The sequence below is a fragment of the Crocodylus siamensis genome, chromosome 5 (assembly GCF_052110815.1).
Source record: "Crocodylus siamensis isolate JL-2025a chromosome 5, ASM5211081v1, whole genome shotgun sequence".
Classification (NCBI taxonomy): Eukaryota; Metazoa; Chordata; order Crocodylia; family Crocodylidae; genus Crocodylus; species Crocodylus siamensis.
The window spans coordinates 197,147,545-197,162,994 of NC_143399.1; the positions used below are offsets into that span (position 1 = coordinate 197,147,545).

Sequence of the window (15,450 nt, forward strand, 5' to 3'; positions counted from 1 at the left end):
AGGTATACAATCCTGCTAGGGGAAACGCCTTGCTGGACTTGGTGTTAGCTACAGGGGATGACCTGGTAAGGAATCTGCAGGTACAAGGTAACCTAGGGGACAATGACCATCGATTGACTGAGTTCACTATCTGGCGAAGGGTGGGTAAACTAACAAGCAGGGCTGAAGTGCTAGACTTCAGAAAGGCTAACTTCAGCATGCTCAGGAGATTAGTTAGTGAAGCATTAAAGCTCAAGAGCATTGGTGAAATGGGGGTCCAGGAAGGGCAGTTGTTCCTCAAAGGAGCAATCCTATGGGTGCAGGAGACAATCCCACTGCACATAAAAGGGGGCAGAGGCGCCAAGAAGCCCTCTTGGCTGAACAGGGAAGTCCAGGAAAGCCTAAGGGCAAAGAACGAGGTATACAGGCTGTGGAAACGGGGTAGCTACCAAGGAGGAGTATACCTCCCTGGCTAGCACTTGCAGGGAATCAGTTAGGAAGGCCAAAGCAGGATTAGAACTCAGGCTGGTGACAAAAATTAAGGAAAACAAAAAGTCCTTCTTCAGGTATAAGGAGCAAAAGGAAGGTGCAGGGTAGCATAGGAACCCTACAGGACAAACTAGGGCATGGTGACAGAGAGGGGGCACAAAGCTGAGCTCTTCATATCTGTATTCCTAGACAGACCAAGACAAATCTCCCAATTTGATCACAGACAGACACAGGAGGGACACCAGGACACCAACTGTTAGCACAGACTTAGTGAAGGGGCACTCGGAGGGGCTGAATGTGTTCAAATCAGCGGGCCTGGATGAACTTTATCCAAGGGTGCTGAAGGAATTGGCCGGTGTCACAGTGGAGCTGCTGGCACGGCTGTTTGAGCACTCATGGTGCTCCGGTCAGGTCCCAGAGGACTGGAAAAGGGTCAATGTGGTCCCTATTTTCAAGATTGGGAGGAGGGAGTAACCGGGAAACTATAGGCCAGTTAGTCTCACCTCTATCTTTGGGAAAACTAGAAAAAATCATTAAGGATCACATTTGTGGGAGCCCTGCAGGAGAAATAATGCTGAAAGGAAATCAGCATGGGTTCATTGCAGGTAGATCCTGCCTGACTAATCTTGTTTCTTTTCATGACCAGGTTACAAAATGTTTAGACGTAGGGGTCGAGGGACATGACATCTACCTAGACTTTAAAAAGGCCTTTGATATGGTATCGCATTCTGTTCTCGTAAATAACTTGACAGGCTATGATGTAAATGATGACACAGTCACATGGGTGGCAAACTGGCTTAGAGGTCACACCCAGAGTGTAGTGGTGGATGGGGCAATATCAACCTGGAAAGATGTGGGCAGTGGAGTCCCGCAAGGCTCGGTCCTTGGATTGGTGCTATTCAGTGTCTTCATCAGTGACTTGGATGAGGGCATGGGGAGCATCCTGTCCAAGTTCACAGATGATACCAAATTATGGGCCAAAGTTAACACATCAGAGGGTAGGGAATGGACCCAGGTGGATCTGGACAGGTTGGAAAAATGGGCTGAATGAAACAGGATGCAGCTCAACAAAGACAAGTGAAAAGTGCTGCACTTGGGCAAAAACAACCACCAACACACTTACAGGCTGGGGGATGACTGTCACAGGATAGGATCCTCAAGGAAGGCCATGATCTCCTAAGGTCCCTCGACTGTGCCAATTTGCCCTGATGAGCACTCTCTTTTCTCTCCTGCCATGTCTTGATATAAATGTAATTTCATAGATTTCCTAGACATTAGGGCTGGAAGGGACCTCAGAAGATCATTGAGTCCAGCCCCCCACCCGAAGGGCAGGAAGTGAGCTAGCGTCATAGGATCCCAGCAAGATAAGCATCCAATTTGCTCTTGAAGGTGTTCAGTGTAGGTTCTTCAACCACCTCCGATGGCAGGCTATTCCAAACCTTGGGGGTCGGACAGTAATGAAATTCTTCTTTATGTCCAGCCTGAAACGGTCTTGCAGGAGTTTATAACCATTTAACCTAGTTATCCCTTGGGGTGCTCTGGTGAACAAATGTTCCCTCAGATACTAGTGGTTAACCCTGATAAACTTATAGGTGGCCATCAGATCACCCCTGAGCCTGGCTTTTCCAGGCTAAAGAGCCCCATGGCTCTCAGCCTATCGTCGTAAGGTCTGTTTTCCTGACCTCTGATCGTGTGTGGCTCTTCTCTGCACTCTCTCAAGCTTCTCCACATCCTTTTTGAATTGTACAGCCCAAAACTGGACACAGTACCCCAGCTGCGGCCTCACCGAGGCCGAGTACAAGCGGAGAATGACGTCCCGGGATTTGCTTGAGAAGCATCTATGGATGCAAGCCAGCATTTTGGTCGCTTTACTAGTCGCAGCATTGCATTGCAGGCTCATGTTCATCTTGTGGTCAATCATGACCCCCAAGTCTCTTCCTTTCGTAGTGCTAGCCAGTGTAGCACTGCTGAGCCTATAAGGATGCTGCAGGTTTTTCTTTCCAAGGTGGAGAATCTTGCATTTTTCAGTGTTAAACACCATCGAGTTCTCATCCACCCATTTGCTGAGCCTGTCCAAGTCAACCTGGATCACCCACCTGTCTTCAGGTGTGGATGCTTTGCCCCCAAAGTTTGGTGTCATCAGCGAACTTGGCCAGTCCACTTCTGACTCCAATGTCCACATCATTAATGAAGATGTTGAACAATATGAGTCCAAGGACAGAGTCTTGGGGGACCCCACTGGTCACAGGGCACCATGATAATCAACTTCCATCAATTACTACCCTCTGGGTCTGACCACGGAGCCAGTTCCCAGCCAGTGGATCGTGGTGGACCCAAGGCCACAATTGGCCAGTTTCGCCAAGAGGTGATCATGGGATACCAGATCGAAGGCTTTCCTAAAGTCAAGATATATGACATCAATCTCTTCTCACTTGCCCAGGTGATAGGTCACTTGGTCATAGAAGGAAATGAGATTGGTCAAGCAAGACCTACCCACAACAAACCCATGCTGGTTATCCCTTAGAATGTTAGCCTGGGCCAGTCCCTCAAGGATGGCCTCCTTAATAAACTTTTCTAGGATCTTCCCCAGGATAGAAGTCAGGCCAGATCCACTCTCCTCCCTTTCTTGAAGATAGCTCCACATTGGCCTTCTTCCAGTCTTCGGGCACTTCACCAGAGCACCAGGAGTTCTCAAAGATCCATGCCAGAGGCTGGGCTATGATGCTTGCCAGCTCCTTGAGTACCCTGGGGTGCAGGTTGTCAGGGCCAGCTGACTTGAAGGTATCCAGCCTCTCAAGATGTTCCTTCATGAGGTCAGCATTGATGGAGGGCAGGGGATCTCCCTCACCTGGACTTCCCTGTCCCATAGCAGGCATGGGTGTCCCATGGGACTGATGAAAGACTGATGCAAAATACCCATTTAATAGGTTGGCTTTTTCCTGGGCGTCAGTTGTCAGTTGCCCCATCTGGTTCAGCAGGGGTACAATGTTGCCCTTGCTTTTCCTCCGGCTCCCCACATACCTGAAAAAGGACTTTTTATTGTCCTTGATGCTTGAAGCTAGTTGGAGTTCAGTTGCAGCCTTGGCCTTCCTGGTTTGCTCCCTGCAGGACTGGACCTGGGCAGAATATTCCTCCTTGGAGGTGAATCCCATCCTCCATCCTTTGTGGGCCTTTCTTTTTAGCCTCAGGAGATCTGGTAGATCCCTGGAGAGCCAGAGGGGCTGCTGTGTCCTCTTGGTGCCTTTCCTCCGAGATGGAATAGACTCAGCTTGTGCACTGAGGATCGCTCCCTTGAGGAGCAACCACTCATTCTGAACTCCCCTCCCCCTGGGGTCGTGGTCCCTTAGGGCCAGGTAATGTAGGGAGGCTGTCTTTACATCCGCTCGGACACAGTCCTGATGGACTTCCCTGGACCCCATGGGTCCCCAACCTTATGTACTATATGTGTGGCTCCAGCTGCCCCTTTATCACCCCCCAAGCCTCACAGATGGCATTGTCTCTCCTGGGCTGTGGTACGACTCGGCCGCTTGCTCTCACTCTCCATGGCCCTCAGTGCTGGGCTCTCTACAGCCCTGCCTCTGTTCCTGCGCCCCTAGTATCATGCCCTTGCTGGTGCCAGGGTCTCTGTGCCCCTCGTGTTGCACCCTCGCTGGTTCTGGCATCTGTGTACCCAAAATGCAGAGCCTTCTCTGGCGCCGGGGTCCCCACACTATAATGGGGCCCCAATGAGGCCTCCTCCCTCCCCAGTAGTCTCTCCCAAACCACCGGTATTATAAAACAACCACCAAACATAAGCCCCTGGGCTATAACATAAGGTTGCTATAGCCCTGAGCTAGAACATAAGGTTTGCTCTGCCGCTTTACATTACTAGGAGCAGAACTTAGTCAGGCCTCTTCCCTTCACTCACTCTCGGAGGGCTTCTTCCTCCTTGCCTGCCGGCAGAGAACTAAACTCCCTACTCCCCGTCCTGGGGTTTATATGGGCCCAGGGCCCTGCCCCTTCCAGCCAGCTGACCAGGTGCAGGTGCACGCTAATTTCCTCATTAGCTGATTGTCATGGCAACCTGCACCTGGCCTCCTGTCCGGCTTTTTGGGCTCTCCCCAGGCAGTTTCTGCTCTTCTAGGAGCAGGCACCTAAGTGCCCTGCAACAATGACCTTCTCAGCAGCACAGCAGCAGAAAGGGATCTTGAAGTCATAGCTGATTCCAAGATGGACATGAGTTGTCATTGTGATGAAGTGATCAACAAGGCTAACCGCACTTTATCATGTATTAATAGATGCATGATGAACACATCCTGGGAGGTGATGCTTCCCCTCTATGTAGCACTGGTCAGGCCGTAGTTGGAGTACTGCATCCAGTTTTGGGTGCTCCACTTCAAGAGGGATGCAGAAAACCTGAGAGGGTTCAGAGGACGGCCAATTGTAAGGTCAGAGGCCTGCAAGCAAGGCCCTATGCGGACAGCCTGAGGGACCTAGATCTCTTCAGTGTTCGCAAGAGAAGGCTGAGAGGTGATTTTGTAGCTGCCTATAAATTCATCAGGGGAGGGCAACAGGGAATAGGAGATGCTCTATTTATTAGGGCACCCCTGGAGTAACTAGAAACAATGGCAAATTGATGGAGAACAGATTTAGGTTGGATGTTAAATAGAAGTTCTTCACAGTAAGGGCTGCCAGAAATTGAAATGGGCTTCCAAGGAAAGTGATGCTGTCCTCTACGTTGGGGTCTTTAAGAGGAGACTGGATGAGCACCTAGCTGGGGTCATCTGACCCCAGCACTCTTTCCTGTCCAGGGCAGGGGGTCAGACTCGATGACCTACTGAGGTCCCTTCTGACCCTAACATCTATGAATGTATGAATCAATTCTACTGCTCTGGTTTTCACATCTTCATTCCTAATTCACAGCCCTCCTCCATCCCTCCAAGTGACTGTTTCTATTTGTATGAAGTCTTTTCTTTGATACTTAGCTCAGCCTGCCTCTGCTTCTTAAGACCTGAGAAATAGCACCCAATGTCCAAAAGCTTGTCCAACAGTTCTCCCTCATACACAGTTGATCCAATAAAAGGTATCATAAAAAAGCCTTGCTATTTGGATGTTTCCTGGACCATCACAGCTAAAACAACAGTCCAACCCTACTACAGCTTTAGAAAGAATAAAGGGCTTTTGTTTCTCTATGTAAGGGCGTTATACACGTCGCACTTGGAGCTGTTTAAGTGCTGATCAGTGTTTGTACTAGGTCAATTTTGGAGTAGTCACACTAAAAACCTTCTGTCCCTCACCTACACAGCTGTGACCTGCCACTAGAGGGCCGGTGAGACAGGACAGGCTTCTATCCCTGGTTTAGTGAGGTGGGGGGGATGGTTTAGAGATGGGTTGGGGTAGAGAGATGTGTTGGAACATGAAGATGGGAGGCAGAGAGTTAATGGGATGAAGTGTGTAATAAAATGGGAGGTGGAAACGAAATGGGGGTGGGGAGAGGGTGGGGAGATGAAGGAAGTCAGCCACTGAAGGTTAAAATAAAAAGAAGTAAAAATTTGTTTTAAAGAAATAAAGAGGAAGTAAATGAAAAAAGATCTCATGTTTCAATAAATTGAGGTCTGTGGAGAGTGCAGGTTTCATAGTTTCTAGGGTCAAAAGGGACCTGAGCAGATCATCTAGTCCGACCCCCTGCCACAGCAGGAAAGAATACTGGGGACAAATGACCCCAGCAAGATGTTCATCTAACCTCCTCTTAAACACCTCTAGGCTAGGAGCCTGCACCACTTTTCTTGGAAGCTGGTTCCAGACGCTAGCCGCCCTGACCGTGAAGTCGCACCTCCTGATATCTAACCTAAACCTACCCTCTGCCAGCTTGTGACCGTTATTCCTGGTCGCTCCTGGCGGTGCTCGGGGGAACAGTGACTCCCCCAGTGCCTGCTGGTCCCCCCTGACTAGTCTGTAACAGGCCACAAGATCCCCCCTCAGCCTTTTCTTGTGAACAATTTCAGGTCCCATAGCCTTTCCTCATAGGGCCTGCCCTGTTGTCCCCATATCATATGAGTGGCCTTCTCTGGACCCTCTCCATGCTGTCGACATCCCTCCTGAAGTGTGGCGCCCAGAACTGGATGCAATACTCCAGCTGCGGCCTGACCAGTGCCGCATAGAGGGGGAGGATCACCTCCCTGGACCTGCTCAAGATGCATCTGTGGATGCATGCCAAGGTGCGGTTGGCCTTCCTTACTGCCTCCCCACACTGCCAGCCCATGTTCATCTTGGAGTCAATGATGACCCCCAGATCCCTTTCCGCCTCCGTGCTGACAAGAGGGGAGTTCCCTAACCTGTAGGTATGGTGCCGGTTGTTCCTCCTGAGGTGCATCACCTTGCACTTGTCTGTGTTGAAACCCATCTTATTCTCATCCACCCACCCCCGTAACCTGTCTAGGTCTGATTGTAGCCTGTTGCATCCTTCCAGCGTGCCCACGTCCCCCCACATCTTAGTATCATCAGCAAATTTGAACAGGGTGCTTTTTACCCCCTCATCCAGATCGCTTATGAAGATGTTGAACAGTGCGGGCCCGAGGACCGAGCCCTGGGGGACCCCACTGCCCACGTCCTTCCAGGGTTTGAAGGACCCATCCACTACCACCCTCTGGGTGCGGCCCACCAGCCAGTTGGCGACCCATTTGACTGTGTGGGTGTCTACACCACAGCCCCGCAGTTTCTTAATGAGAACAGGGTGAGAAACAGTGTCAAAAGCCTTCCGGAAGTCCAGGAATATTATATCCACTGCTACCCCTGTATCTAATGATCTGGTGATCTGATCGTAAAAGGTTGGTCTGACAGGACCTGCCACTGATGAACCCATGTTGGTTGCCCCTAAGCATGCAGTCCCCTGCTGGCCCCTCCTGGATGGGTGCCAGCATCATTTTCTCGAACAGCTTGCCTAGGATCGAGGTAAGACTAACCGGCCTATAGTTTCCCGGGTCTTTCCTCCTGCCTTTTTTTGAAGATGGGGACCACGTTGGCCCTCTTCCAGTCCTCCGGTACCTGACCAGAGCACCATGAGTGCTCGTAAAGTTGTTCCAGGGGACTTGCAATGACCTCGGCCAGTTCCTTTAGAACTCTAGGGTGGAGATCATCCGGACCGGCTGACTTGAATACGTCCAACCCCTCCAGAAGCTCCCTAACTAAATCCTCGCTAACCCGTGGCCCAGGTGTGCCTCTCCCGGGGCCCGAGGGGGGCCCAGCAGGGAGGTGGCTGTTCTGGTCCCTACTTAGGAAGACGGAGGCAAAGAAATGGTTAAACATGTTAGCTTTGCCATCTGGTGTGACGACCAAGTTTCCCATGGTGTCCTACAAGGGCCCCATATTACCCGGGACCTTCTTTTTACCCCCTACGTATTTAAAAAAGGACTTCTTATTGTCCTTAATCTGAGAAGCTAGCCCCAGTTCCATCTCTGCCTTGGCCTTCCTAACTACCCCGCTACATCCTCGAGCAACTACAGAATAGTCCTCCCTGGTGATGACCCCTTCTTTCCATTGGGTGTAAGCCTCCTTTTTAGCAAGAAGACATCCCTGGATGCTTTTGGTGAGCCACGGAGGCTTGTGTGCTCTCCTGCTCCCTTTGATCCTCGTTGGGATTACCTTCCTTTGGACTTGGAGGATCGTCTCCTTAAGGAGCAACCACTCTCCTTGGACACCTGGCTCCCCTCCCCTCCGGGACCTCAGCACTTCTCCAACTATCCTCCTTAGCTCGTTGAAGTCTGCCCTCCTAAAATCTAGGGCCGCTGCCTTACTGCATGCCTTTGCCACCTTGCGCTGGATGGTGAATTCCAGCAGGCGATGATCGCTGTCGCCCAGGTGGTTGAGCACCCGCAGCCCCCTCACCCCTCATCACCCGTGGCCAGCACTAGGTCCAACAAGGCATCCCCCCCTGGTGGGGCTGTGCACCTCCTGGGATGGGAAGGGGAATTGGCTTGGTGCCAGAACTGCGCCCTGGGCAGCAGGGGCATTTTTACATATGGATGCGTCGCAGCATAGGGTGCTTTGAAAAGTGCCCGGCGCAGTGACCCATGCAGTTATATAAGCAGTGAAATGTGTGTCAGTGGTAAGAAAATGGTGGTGGTGCGCTTTTGAACTATAACACCTCAGAGGTACTTTAGTGCAAAAGTGCACTGCTGCCATTTTCTGTGCACTGACATTCATTTCACTGCTTATATAACTGCACGCAGCGCAGTGCAGTTTCCTTCAGCTTGCGCACGGAGCAGACTCAATTAATCAAGTCTGCTCTGAAGCAGCAGATCTCTGGCATGTTGCTGGAAAAAAAGTACGTGTATAAATGCCCTAGAGCTCAGGGGTGTAAAGTTTGTGCACACAGAACAAAAGAGTGGGGGAGGGTACACTGCACCTTGGGATGCTGAAGCACTGCAAGTTGGGCAGCTTACATGGGGAAGGACCACATATTAATGGAACACAAGCTGGGTAAAGCAAATCAGAGAGAAACCTGCCCCGGAGTGGTGTAACTTTACACCATCTAAAGTGTGCTTAAAACTAGTTTCATGTGTTAATGTGTGGACAGTCCAGGAGTTAAGAGTTCCAGAGGCCACCTAAAATTAAAGTGTAACAGGGCCGTTAAAAGGTAGGCCCTAGCAGTGGGGAAAAGAATCTTTGGACTGAAACAGCAAGGAAGAAGTCAATTCTAAGAAATGACTATGAACAGCTAACTCTATGTTCTAAATTTCCAGAGCTATCAATGGCATTATTCTTTCTCTCTTTCATACCACTATCTTTGATATATTGCCAGTGTTTACAAAGGAAATACATATCTAAGATGATTTCCTTAAATGGGATTTTTCATACCTTAACATCTATATCCAAGCGTCTTGCCCCAACGTGAAAGGTTTTATCTCTGTATACTTGACTAAGGAAATACCAGCCTCCAGGAAATTCACCTGCAATTCTTCTATGGGCAAAATTAAAAACAAAAATAGCAAAAGAAAGAAACAACTAAAAGGACTGTTCATTTTACTTACTCAAGTTCTGAATTTGGGTTACACAGTAATATGTCATTGGAATTGTTCATTCTGGCACAGACATCTATTGCAAAAAAAAAGGATTATAAAATTACAAGTTATTTACAAACATTGCTCTAAATTAACAGATGTTAAAAATATCAACTGCAGATATACATTAAACAGTTACTAATCTATAAATAATTACATTTTTTATTCAAGATGAAATACAGGTCACCTCTTTAAGAATACCTTTGTAAAATGTACAAGATATAACATAGTAATGTTTGCTGAGCTGGGGAAAATTTTTAAAGAAATAATTTATTTGCTAAAAATGCTCTTTTGGAACAGCTGAAACTGTTCCTTCATTGAGCTGAATTTAACAGACTTTTGGTGAAAAGAAAAATCAAAATGTCTGAACTCAGGGCCATTACCAAAAGCAAGGTGGTGATGGTGGTGTGGCCCTTCATATACTGTACAGCCAACTTGTTATACAACTGACCTAGAAAGTTGGAGACCCCATCCACCTCCCAGCTGTTTCTCAAAAGGTAATCTGTATTCCTAACCAGAGACTCCCATACTTCTATTTGAATGGCAGGAAGTTGAGAGATATGGAGATTTAAAAGACACAAAAGCAACCTGCTAATATTATTACTTTTTGATTTATAATGGTATGCTATGATAGCTAAAGGAGTGACCATGAAAAGAAAATGTCACCTTCTTGGCTTATACCCTAAATTAAGAGAGATAAAAGATTTTTTTTTAGAGACTACATTTGTTCATCAGCGACAATTCCATCTCAGGAAAACTCTTGCCTGGAAGACTGATATATAGTAGCTCCTGAGGAGATGAGACGAAGGTTTCACAGAAGGCAAAAAACCAGAGATGTATATAACACTTGTCTCTAGAACTTTTACCTTTATATTTGCATTTTTATACTCAAACTATCTAAAGCATGTGTGTAACAGGTGCATACCCGACTTGCCTTTGGGCATAGGTGGTAGGGCTGCAACCAACAGGCCTGTGCCATGCTGACCAGAAGAGCCCCATGGATTGGCCCAGAGTCCAGGGGCAATGAGCTAAAAGTAGGCCAGAAGACAAAGGTGGGGGAAGCATGTGTCAGGAAACCAGAAACAAAACCAGACTCTTTTCCCATTGCCAGAGCCCCTGGAGAAGATCCGGATGCTCTCCCCACAACTGAGGGGAATCTGGCCACTCCCCCTGAGGCCAAAATGCCTGGGGAAATGCCAGACCCCACCCTCACTTCCAGAGCATCAGGGGAATAGCCAAACAGCAATATGGCCACACCTGGACCACCAGGGAATCACTGACACCACCTCCAGGCAAGTGAAGGTTCTCCTAGCAACAACTAAGTCATGGCAGACGAATAGACCAGGTGTGACATGACTCAAAGGGGTGGGATATGCCCATGGCCCATGGGGCAGTGTGTTGGGTGTGAGCCTGTCACAATGTGCTATACAATTCAAAACACAGGCTATGAATACTTAATACCAGGGCCACACCCACAGTCGAAAATATTAATAGATACCCATTCTTGGTGTAGGCACGCTTTGTAGTAGACCTGCCCCTTCGAATATTTTATGGGAATCTAGCTATTTGACCTTTCCACATTCTGAAAAATATACGTTATGTGAAAACTATTTTGCAACCGTATTTTCAACATTGACACATTTAATCAAAGCATACATAAAATCAAAAGATATGATTCTTTCTTAGTGGTTAAAAAAGAGAAAACATTACCTGGACTGGCTGGATCATATACTTTAGCTTCCTTACAAAGTGACTCATTATATGTAGTATTTTTGAGGACACATTTATATTGCAAGTGGCCCATAAAGACCTGGAGGCCTACAAGGGCGAAGACACTCAAGCAGAAAACAGTGAGGATCATCACATTGGCAAGTTTCCTAACAGACTGGATAAGTGCATTTACAATGACTTTCAGACCTAGAAAAATAATGCTGAGAGTGTGAATCTGAAAAGGAAAGTAGTATTAGTTCCACATTTAGCCAAGTTCAACAACTACAGTTATGTAAATAAAGATGTACTGTACGGTGTTGCAGTTCTGTAGGATAAACTGCAGTACAGAACTAGCAATTGTGAATAATTTTATTCTAATTTCCTAGTTCTACTTTGCTTTTTAATTCTTTTTGAGGATAACTGCACTCAGTACAGTACTAATTCAAGACTGCATGTGAGCACACTCATAAAAGCAGGCTTTTGTATACACTTGCTTACAACAAGTAAAGCTCCCACTGCTTTTAAAGAGTTTCATCTGGGTGCATGACAAGTTCCACTAGTTTAAAGAGAAAACCTATTTAATATAATCATATAAATTGAAGATAAACAGAAAGACAGAAAAACCTCCCAAATCTAGCATGAGAAACAGACAGCAATACTAAAAATTTTGATCAATGACTTTTGTCTGTTATTTAGATTGAATATTCAAAATAAAAACTGACATGTAATTTTAATACCTTTATTGTCCACTTGTTAAGGGTGTGCTAGAATATTGTTTAGTATAAAACTTTATGAAAAGGCTAGGACTGAATATAATATATGCACTAAATTTTAAAATTGATTTTAATGACTTTTTCTATTCCAAGGAAATTTAGAGCTCTTGCAAAAGGGATTGGGGGGTGGGGAACATATCTGTAGAAACTTTTGATCTTTGTCTGTAATATCTAAAATAAAGGAGTCCCATCTTTGAATATAGGACTCCCATATGTGTTACAAGAGATCTGTGCAAATAGGATCTCACCAGGCACATCTACATGTTGCTTAATTAACTGTGAAGTAAACATCCCAGTCTACATGTGTGTCCCTGTTAGGGTGCACAAAACTAATAAACTCTGCAGCTGGGTAGGACTTATAAATACAAGCCTTGCTGAGTAGTTTTTTCATGTGTAGCAGTGCATGTGTAGATGAAGACTAGCTGGCTGGGGCACAAGAGTGCCCTACCGGCTAGCCCTGTGCTGAAACACCCTCATGCCCCAGCCAGCCCCTCCACAGCACTCTGAGCCCAGTTAGAGCAGCCTCAGGTTGGCAGGCTGACTGCCTGGATCCCCTGCCAGCTGGGGCTGCTGAAACCCAGCTCAATGTGCTGCAGTTCGGGTGAACATGTCAACTGCATGCCTGGGAGCTTCCCAGGAGCAATATGCTCTTCAGTTTATTGCTGCCCTCTAATGGCACATGTACCCACCATCTGCAAAACTATTAAAAAAGGGCAAAACCATATTATTAAGAACAAAACCATAGTACTACTCCAATGACAGTATTTGCTGGGGAAGACATTTTCCATTGGTTGAAAACATACCGCCAAAAAAAAAATTGGTTCTGCTACAAAGGTGCTGAAAACAACAAGGACCCAGATTTTCTTTCAAATTACTAATTAAGCAATCACTTCTATTGTAACAGCAGTGAACAGAGAGGAAATTTGCCTGGGAGTTCACTGCATGAAGGAGCCAGGGAGGCCTATGTGTGTGCATGTGCACACCTGAAGGAGGTGGGGGGTTCTTTCCCTTTGCTTGGTTTCCTACAGTGTAGGTGTCATCCATTCAAAAAGGCAGATTTCACCCAACTCAAGCAGATAGTAGGCATGGTACCATGAGCATACAGACTGAAGGAAGAAGTGTCCAGGGCACTGAAAGTTTCTAAAGGGCACAGCACTGGAAGCCCAACAAGAAACCATTCTGAAATGATGGAAGGACAAGAAAAGTAGCAAGAGACCAATGCAGCTGTACAAGGAACTTCTAGGATGCCTCAAATGCAACAGGAAAGCGTACAGGCAATGGAAAGATGGGCAGGTCACCAAAGAACCTTACCAGGAAATTGCAAGAACCTTCATGGACAAAATCAGGAAGGCAAAGAAAAAGAGCAAGCTGGACCTGATAAGGGAGAGTAAAGACAAGAAGAAGAAGTGTTATAAGTATGTTGGTCAGAAAAGAAAGACCAAAGAAGCTGTGGGTCGACTGTTAGTTAAGCACTGGGAACTCTGAACAGAAGATGCAAAGAAGGCATAGCTACTCAACAGCTATTTTGCTTCAGTCTTCACAAGAAAATTAAGCTTCAACCAAACCCCTAACAAGTATTATTTGGATAAGGAAAGGGGCAAGCTGAGAAATGAAATAACAAGAGACAGTCAGAGAGCTTTTGATGGGTCTGGATGGGCCTGGTCAGAGAGCTTTTGATGGGTCAAGTCTGCAGGGCCTGGTGAACTTGATCCTATGGGACTGAAGAAACTGGCAGGGGAGGTCTTGGAGGCTTTGGCAATGGTATTCAAAAAGTTGTGGGAGATGGGTAAGGACTGGAAAAATGCCAACATAGTCCTACTCTTTAAAAAAGGCCAAAAGGAACCACAGACTAGTTAGCCTTATCTCAATACCCAGGCAGTTACTGGAGTATATTCTGAGCAAGTCTGTTTGCAAGCATCTGGAGGAAGAAATACAATACATTAGTACACAGGCAATCAAGAAATTTTTTGGAGACCATTGGAGACAACTTCTTGGTGCAAGGATTGAAGAGACCAACTAGGGGCTGAGGGCTAGAAAATGGTATTTAGACGTTTGCTTGTGGGAACTGGCTTGTAGAGTAGATATTGCATTAGAACAATGATCCAGGGGAGCAGCAAGAGTTAATTTATTTCTAAAAGCCTGTTTGTGACAGTTCCCTTCAAGGCCCACTGTGTCTGAAGCCAGCAGACAACACGGTGGGACATTGAAGACATGTACCACACTGTTCCATAACATGAACAGTGCCTTCAAACAGAGATAAGGGATTCTGCAGCACTGGCTCCAGGTCACAGTGCCCAACTGCATGGCCCTTGAAATTTCTAGTTTTGGTGAGCCTAACAAATTAGGACGCCCAGTAAATAACCAAATTAAGATGTGTGCATGTGATAGGTTTGCGAAACAAAGGAATAGCCTGACAGAACAGAACGTGGACAGTATAACAACCATAGGGAAAACCAACCAATGATGCCCAGAGATGAAGAATCCGAGGAGAGAAAGGACGCAAAAGGACTTACAGAGCAGCAAACGACCCCTGAGATGGGAACCTGAGGCCAGCATGGACAGAGAGCATACCACCAGCCCATCACACCTCACCCCACTGTGGGGGGACTGTCCTCAGCCTCTGACCTCCAGGCTGCTGACATGTGACATTCAAAGAAGAACCTCAGGGTGAAGCTCACAGACTGGACAGACATACCTTTCCTCTGTGACAACTCTAGGACTGGTAGATATGGAATTGTTTGCATTATTTGGTATCACTGTGTATCAATAACATTTGCCTATTATCAAATGGAGAGATCATGGTCAGCTTGAGGATTTGGGTCTGTTCAGAACAAGGTATCTGGGGCATAAATCCAGTGCCAAGAGGGGCCGTGCTCTTCTTGACCAACTGCTCACAAACAGGGAAGAATTGGTCAGGGAAGTAGAAATGGATGGCAAGTTGAGCAGCAGTGATCACAAGATGATTGAGTTCAGAATCCTGACAAAAGGAAGAAAGGAGAACAGCAAAGTAAGGACCCTGGACTTCAGAAAAGCAGACTTTGACTTACTCAGGGAAATGATGGAAAGCAGCCCCTGGGAGGCCAGTCTGAGAGGGAAAGGAGTCCAGCAGAACTGGTTGTATTTTAAAGAAACCTTACTGAAGGTTCAGGAACAAAACATCCCAATGTGCAGGAAGAATAGCAAATGTGGCAAGTGACCAGCTTGGCTTAGCAGAGAACTCTTTGGTGAGCTTAAACACAAAAAGGAAGCTTAGAAGAAGCAGACACTTTAGGACAGAAGAATCCCATGCACTGCTACAGCCTGGGAACTAACTGGCTAAGCAGCAGCTCTTCAGAAAAGGACACAGGGTTTACAGTGGACAATAAGCTGTATATGAGTCATCAGTGTGCCCTTGTTGTCAAGAAGACTAACAACATACTGGGATGAATTGCAACCATATTGAGGGAAGTAATTATTCCACT

At 46.9% G+C, this 15,450-nt stretch overlaps 1 protein-coding gene across 1 annotated transcript in view; it reads right to left on the reverse strand.

Moving 5' to 3' along the window:
- The window catches only part of LOC149865103 (sodium channel protein type 5 subunit alpha-like), a 119,496-nt gene that overhangs the window by 84,377 nt on the left and 19,669 nt on the right, over positions 1-15,450 (reverse strand). The window contains 2 exon segments of the mRNA XM_090049818.1: positions 9,477-9,540; positions 11,163-11,423. Of these exon segments, the coding sequence (XP_089905944.1) occupies positions 9,477-9,540; positions 11,163-11,423 (325 nt within the window).